The sequence below is a fragment of the Eumetopias jubatus genome, unplaced genomic scaffold, assembly GCF_037043125.1.
Source record: "Eumetopias jubatus isolate StellerSeaLion01/CBP00866 unplaced genomic scaffold, mEumJub1_p1.0 scaffold_3, whole genome shotgun sequence".
In the NCBI taxonomy this organism is placed as follows: domain Eukaryota; kingdom Metazoa; phylum Chordata; class Mammalia; order Carnivora; family Otariidae; genus Eumetopias; species Eumetopias jubatus.
This window is the reverse complement of record NW_028274809.1, coordinates 179,554,411-179,561,974: the sequence shown is the minus strand read 5'-3', so window position 1 is coordinate 179,561,974 and position 7,564 is coordinate 179,554,411. Positions and strand designations below refer to the sequence as shown.

General features: G+C 45.7%; 1 protein-coding gene across 1 annotated transcript; it reads right to left on the bottom strand.

The window, feature by feature from the left end:
* Positions 1 to 713: 713 nt before the first annotated feature.
* Positions 714 to 1,001, bottom strand: LOC114215875 (thymosin beta-4-like). The gene has a single exon (XM_088022218.1). It carries the CDS (start codon positions 946 to 948, stop codon positions 811 to 813), a length of 138 nt encoding a protein of 45 aa, XP_087878344.1. The 5' UTR covers positions 949 to 1,001; the 3' UTR covers positions 714 to 810.
* Positions 1,002 to 7,564: the final 6,563 nt, after the last annotated feature.

Below are 7,564 nucleotides of genomic sequence, written 5' to 3'. Positions count from 1 at the left end.
TAAAAATAAATAAAATCTAAAAAGAAAAAAAAAGATCTTACAAGAAAGGGACCTAAATCTCCCTGATTCCCAGTATTTTGTTGTGCTTTCTTTTCTCATTTTTAAAAATATTCACTGTCATACCTAATTTCTTCAGGAAAGCTCTCAAAACTATATAAACCTTGATTCAGGTGGACCTTTATTTTCCTACATACATTTTAGAGTAAGTTTATCGATTCTTCACAACATCAGAGTGCAATAAAATTTTAGTGTTCTTAGGCTTCAGTAAGAGAAAAGGGACTAGGCAAACGGAAGGAAAGCGGACCTCTAGACATATACTTTCAGTTTTAGGTCTTGAGTTACCTGGAAAAAATTATTCTCTACTTGGTAAAATCAATCTCTTAAGCCCCTTGTTCAAGACATGACTGCCGTCAGATATTCTTTTTTTTTTCCCATTTTAAACTTTTTATTTGCATATTAAAAAATTGTGCATTCCAATAATTAAAATCATACGAAGAAAAAAATGGCACTCTGATTAAACTGCATTGTACAGCCTGCCAGATACCGTGGGCCAACTTAATGTTACTGGTGGTCCCACCCAGCTTCCTTCAGGAGCATACGTTATTTCCCTCCCTGCCAGCCAGACAGGCAGATGGAAAGGAGGCTTGGGGTTCCTGGTCAGTAGTTCAGATTCTTTGATGTGAAAAGGGGCAGCACAGTCATTTAAACTTGATCCAACCTCTTTGCATCTCACAAAGTTAAACAGCTAAAAGAAGTAAAATAAGAAGGCAATGCTTGTGGAATGTACAGTGCATATCGGCGGCGCGCGCCTCACGATGATTCGCCTGCTTGCTTCTCCTGTTCAATCGTTTCTTTTGAAGGTAGTGGATTTTTCTCTTGAGTTTCTGTCTTCTTCAATTTCGACTTATCGAATTTCTCAATCTCAGCCATATCGGGTTTGTCAGACATGGTTGCAGAGGAAGCTGCGGAACGAGGTGCGCGTTCAAGTGACGTCCGATCTGCTCAGTGGCGGCCGCCGAATCTGCCGTCAGATATTCTTAAGAAGTCACATTGAGGAATAGTGAGATGTTGACACTCGGCAGATAAGGGGAGATAGAGAGGTGTTTTCCATCATCCTACGAATCCCTTAGTGAAACTCGTGATGAACAATAACTGCACTTCTTTTCTGTGTCACTGAAAATTATCTAAAGTCAGGAGGTAGATGTCCCATATCTATTTCTCTGATACTATACTAATATAATCACAAGCCATGATTACAGTTTTATTGCAGGAAATCATAAAATGTATTGTCCGGCCAAATGTGTTTTCACTTTGCCACCCTCATTTAAAGTGGCTTTCAAGCGAATATAATGGACCCATTCTAGGTGGGAAATTGAATGGACGTCTGCTAAAGCAATCCGTGCTGGGATAAATTAACAAAGCAACCTGATCTAGGATTGTGGTGGTAAATAAAAAAGAGTGTTATTGAACTATTTGTCACTTTATTCGATAAGTCCAGTGCACACACAGAAAGAGCCAGATTTACAGATCCGAACCGAATTCTCCGAATAGCCAAGGGCTTTGCCCAGTTCTTCCTACTTTCAAGTTGGCCATTTGCCACAATGAGTAGTGACTCAAACTGCTTGATCTGGCCTTTACCCAGGACGGAAAGACTCAGGCCTTTCTACCTGTAAATAAATAAACAACATCAGGAGTTGTTCTAAGCACTCCCGTTGGCCAAAAAGTCAGGGAAGAGCCTTCATGAGGTCCAGACAAGCATGAGCTACGCAGGTTCTCTTGATGTTCGATGTTGCCCGAATCTGCCCTGCAAAGCACAGCATGGAGACCCTTTGGGTACATTACCCCTGCGCGTCCCCAGGAGGGTGGGTGGGGCCCAGAGCAGCACCAACTCAGAGGGTTCCATCCCCAACCCAGGCATTGACACAGACACCCTGCAACATCAGAGGAGGCAGAACCTTGAGCCAGCAACCTGCGTCCTCTCTAGCTCCTAACTGAACTGCAACACGATGGAGAGCGACCACAGCGGGAATGATTACACAGAACAATCACAAACATGCCAGGCCCCAGTCTCATGCACATACGGTGCACTTTTCCTTCTCTTTACGGTGAAATAGAACACTCATGCAGGAGAGAGCCTCAAACAGAACCTCGAGATTGCGAGTGGCTAACACAGGCCAAGTTGGGGAGCTCCAGCTGTCCCCGTTCAGAGAACTGTTCTGCTCTGACTCTCACTGATGGCCACCATGTTTGTATTTAGCCCTTCCTTCTGATTCCAAATTCATCTCCAAGTTGTTCTTCTTGGCGGATATCAGTTACCTGGCCCAGGTGTCTGACTCTGTTTGTCTATATGGGTCTGGGATCAACTTTTTAAAAATTTATTTGTTTATTCATTTATTTTAGAGAGAGAGAGAGAGAGCGAGTGAGTGAGCGTGCAAGCAGGGGGAGGAACAGAGGGAGAGGGAGAAGCAGAGAATTCTAAGCAGACTCCATGGGGAGCGCAGAGCACGCCCAGGGTTCCATCTCACTACTCCAAGATCATGACCTAAGCCAAAACCAAGAGTTGGATGCTCAACCTATTGAGCCACCCAGGTGCCCCCAACTTTTTTTTTTTTTAATCACCTTCCAGACCTCTTTCCTTCTTCATTGGTTAGCACATCACTGGACCTTGCTTACTTTGGGCTGACCCCCACCCCCAACTCATCCCAGTAGCACTGAAGCCTGGTGAGATTACTCAGAACTGTGTGTAGTGTCTACACCTCCCTGTACAGAGGGAGAAACAATGTGAGTTATGGCGTGCATTGAGTCTGCCTGCTAGCTCACAGGAAACCTCCCTAACTTCCCCTAAGAAACTTTCTGGCTTCTTTAAGAAGATTAAAGATCCCTCAAAGCAAATGTTTATGCTAGTTCAATATTTCGTACCACTGGAAAGCTCCTTCCAAAAAATGAATCCTCCTCTGCAGACTGCTCGTCAAAACCTCATCCCCTCTCCACACAGCTTTCTGAATTAATATGGATTTGAGTAAATTCTAGACAGGATTTTGGATGATAATTTCATAACCATATCATCCTTTGGTGTTAGGACTGCCTTTTCTTGATTATTTTGTAGTGAATCAACTCTCAACCTAGAATCTAAAAACATCATTTTACATTGCATGGAGATGGGTTGGTATTTGATGCTGGTCCCATTGTCAAGCCATGGGCAGCAACACATTATGCGCGAGCGGCTCGGGGACACTGAGGTGAAGAGAGGGAATGACAGGTACACCTAGGTCAACGTCTGCTTCTGTTATGGTCCCCACACCGGGCGGTAAGTGTAAGGAGCAGGGTCCAGTGACGGCAAGAAGTGGTCAGGGGCTTTGGGGGTGGCAGAACTGGGTCGGACTCACACTTACTAGGAGATGTGATCTAGGGCCAGTTTATGTATTTTTAGCTTTTAAAGAAAATTGTGGTAAAATATAAGTGAACATAAAATGTACCATTGTAGCCATTTTTAAATGTCCTGTTCTGTGGCATTCAGTACTTTTCCATCAGCAATTACTGATCAGTCTTCCCAAACTGAAACTCTGCCCGCTGAACAATAAGTGGCCCACCTCCAGCTCCTGGCAAACACCATTCTACTTTCTGGCTCGAATTTGACTGCTCTGGTCACCTCTCAGAAGAGAAAATGCACCATATTTGTCCTTGTGGGACTGGCTTACTTCACTGAACCTAACGTCCCCAAGGTTCATCCATGTTGTAGCAGTTGTCTGAGTGTGCTTCCTTTTTAGGGCTGAGTAATATTCCATTGTCTGGATATAACCCATTTTGTTTATCCATTTGGCCAGGTGCCCCGAAGTGCTGGACTTCTCACCTGTGTGGGTCAACTTGCATTTGCAGGAAAATGTGTGTGACCTCTGCTGACAGAGCCGCCCGCCGCCCAGCCTGCAGCAGAGTCCAGGGTGAGAAGACAGATGCGCCCCCAGGAACGTAGGGAAGCTGATATGTGGCGGGGGTGCCAAAGGGGATGGCCGTGTCCCTTTGGGATGAGAAACACATTTTTTAGTAACCTGGGAGAAGACGTCGATTTTTTAAACTGCTAGCTGGGAGGCCCAGAAAATTTTTCTTTTCTAAAACTTGCCAGGTGACATGTAGCAGGACCCACAGGAGTTCAAGTTGTAACTTGGGTTGTGATTTTTGCCTTTGCCAGGTTCCCGGCCTCACGATGGGCTTTTTTCTTTACCCTTCCCTTCCTCCTTCGTGGCTTCTCCCATCATCAACATCCCGCCCCTTCCCTTTTCTCCTTCCCCCCAACCCCAAGCTGCTCTCCGGAGAGGACCTGTTATCATCTGTGGGTTTATGGGGATTTAAGTCTGGGTGTGCCCCTCCCAGGGATAAGTGTTTTTAAGCTCAGTAACTGATGAGTTGAAGCTGCCCCCACGTACCGCCATCACTCTGAACAAAAAGTGCATCTGCCAAGTAAATGCACCTTCAACACAGTCCCCTGGACTCTTTTTCCAACAAATTGTTACCCTGTAGCCCCTCCTACCTAGAAATTCTGGTGCTCCAACGGCTATCCTGTTGTGTAGGTAATTACCTGTATGTGCTGTTAGCCTCAAAGAGCGCCTCTGAGGAGAGCTACCCCAGGGCCCAGGAAACAGAAAGACTCATAGTCTGAAAGGTGAACAAGCTTAGGACAGGGTGTAAGGGGGACATATGGACCATGCTGCCTGAATCCCGGATCACGCACAGTTCCTTTTCGCTCTTGCATGTGCTCTCTCTCTCTCTGGCCTGCATCAGCCTCCTAGCAGCATAGATGTGAGGACCAGGGTTGCAGCTGGAGCAAGGGGCCCAACAGACAGCAGGTGCAAGGGACCCATACACCACCTGCTGGATCAGAGATGCAGGGGCAGGCACACCTGGCCACAGCCGGAGCTTGCGAGTTAGCACTGCACTTTGTCTCCCTTTGCTTGCACAGGGCACGTATCGGGCCAGAATGGGACGATACTGGGCGGCACCGGTGTGTGGTGGGTATGAACATGACAGCTGTGACAGCTTAGAGTAAGCATGCTAACTTGATTTTTCTGTCTATCTATGATGAATATTGTTTGTACTGTTATATATTCTTTTTATTCCTCTTATCTTCGGCCTAGCTTTCAGATTGTCAACTTACTTACTGGCTATGTTCAATATATCCTATTAGCTTTGTTTCTATTTCATGAGTGACTTTCTTATGTACTAGCCATACCTACCACTTAGGAATTTTGTCCATCTTGCCTATTTTTCTTGTCTTCTATAGCAGAAGTGACTATAACATAGTAATATAGCAAACACACATTACGGTACTTGACAGCTTTGGTCTCTATCAAAGACATTCCCAGCATTCACAATCACTAGAGGTTGGGAGAGAACAAAGCACCTTCATACTGACCTGAAATCATCTCCCCGGGCAGGGGATTCAGCTGTGACGTCCACAGAAAAGTCACGGAACACTATCAGATGTGCAAGTAAGGATGAGCACGTATGTAACTGGGTTTCGATACTACAGTCTTAGGTTTGACGTTTATTAAAATTGGGAATATACGTACGCGGGGAAGTCTATTCTCACAATGCTATATTCTTCTGAAAAGTGCTACTGTCGCAATACCTCATGCATGATTGTACTTCTGTGTCCTTGATTAATGCTAGGAAAACAGGCCTCAGTATTATGTGAGTAATAAAATACTGTTAGCCATGTTCTGGCTCCTGTGATCCCACCTTTTCTATTTCCATGTGAAATTCTTCCTGCTGTATGAGTCCATTAAAACGGGAACATAAATTTATTTGAGAAGATTCCTATTGATGTTACTCATTTTGTTTGTTTGTTTGTTTGTTTGTTTGTTTTAAAGATTTTATTTATTTATTTGACAGAGAGAGAGAGACACAGAGAGAGAGGGAACACAAGCAGGGGGAGCGGGCGAGGGAGAAGCAGGCTTCCCGCCGAGCAGGGAGCCCGATGCGGGGCTCGATCCCAGGACCCTGAGATCATGACCTGAGCCGAAGGCAGATGCTTAACGACTGAGCCACTCAGGCGCCCATGATGTTACTCTTTTTAAATAAAAGAAAAAAAAACGGCTAGAGAGCTCTGTTGTTACCCCAAAATAAAGCACTAAGCATCCCAAAGAGATGCACCGTTGATCCGCACAGTTGCCCTGCTTGGCCACGAGGTGGCAGCATGCACCAGTAAGACACTACCGCGGCCGCTGAGTGCGGCTGGTTCTGCAAGCTTGGGTTGGCGGCAGAGAGGTACGATGGAGGGGAGGAGACCCTGAGAAGGGGCACCGACAGGATGGTGACGCCGAGGAAATGAATGAAGGGCTGAGAACATGGAGGCAGTGTAGAGAGCAGAGGTGAAGAATGCAGACTTTGGGATCAAAGAGCTTACTTTCCAACCCGGGTCCTGCCACCTCTCTAGCCCTGAGGCCATAGGCACTTTAGTTTTCTTTTTTAAGATCTTATTTATTTATTTGAGAGAGAGAAAGAGAGAGAACATTAGCAGCGGGAGCAGCAGAGGGAGAAGGAGAAGCAGACTCCCTGCTGAGCAGGGAGCCCGATGTGGGACCGGATCCCAGGACCCTGGGCTCACGACTTGAGCCGAAGGCAGACGCTTTAACTGACTGAGCCACCCAGACACTTTAGTTTTCTTATTGAGAAAATAAGAGGACCTGCGGGTGGGGCATCTGGCTGGCTCAGTGGGTAAAGCATGCCGTGCTTGATCTTGGGGTTGTGAGTTTAAACCCCACATTGGGGGTTACTAAAAAAAAAAAAGGAAACACCGATGAGACTTTGCATACACAAAAAAGTTTTTTTTAACAGTCATTTAAAGTTTTTTATTTATTTTTATTTATTTTTAAAGATTTACTTATTTATTTTGAGAAAGTGAGAATGAGAGAGAGAGAGAAAGAGCACGTGAGAGGGGGGAGAGCCAGAGGGAGAAGCAGGTTCCCCACCGAGCGGGGAGCCCGATGCGGGACTGGATCCCGGGACTCCGGGATCATGACCTGAGCCGAAGGCAGTCGCTTAACCAACTGAGCCACCCAGGCGGCCCTAAATTTTTTTTTTTAATTTGAATATAGTTGACACATGCTGTTACATTAGTTTCATTTGTACACAACATTGGGATCCATCTTCTCTACAGGAAATCAGAGAGGGAGATAAACCATAAGAGACTCTTAACTCTAGGAAACAAACAGGGTTGCTGGAGGGGAGGGGGTGAGGGATGGGGTAGCTGGGGGATGGGCATTAAGGAGGGCCCGTGATGGAATGAGCACTGGGTGTTCTATGCAACTGATGAATCACTGACCTCTACCTCTGAAACTATAATACACTATACGTTAATTAATTAAAGAAAAATAAAACTATACCTCATGCTGTGCTCACCACAAGTGGAGCTACCGCCTGTTGCCATATAACACCATTACAGTCTCATTGGTGATATTCCCTGTGCTGTTCCTTCTGCTCCCATGACTCATATCTCCCGCTCCGCTTCTCCCATTTTGTCCATTCCCCGACCCATTCCCCTCTAGCAACCATCAGTTTGTTCTCTGTT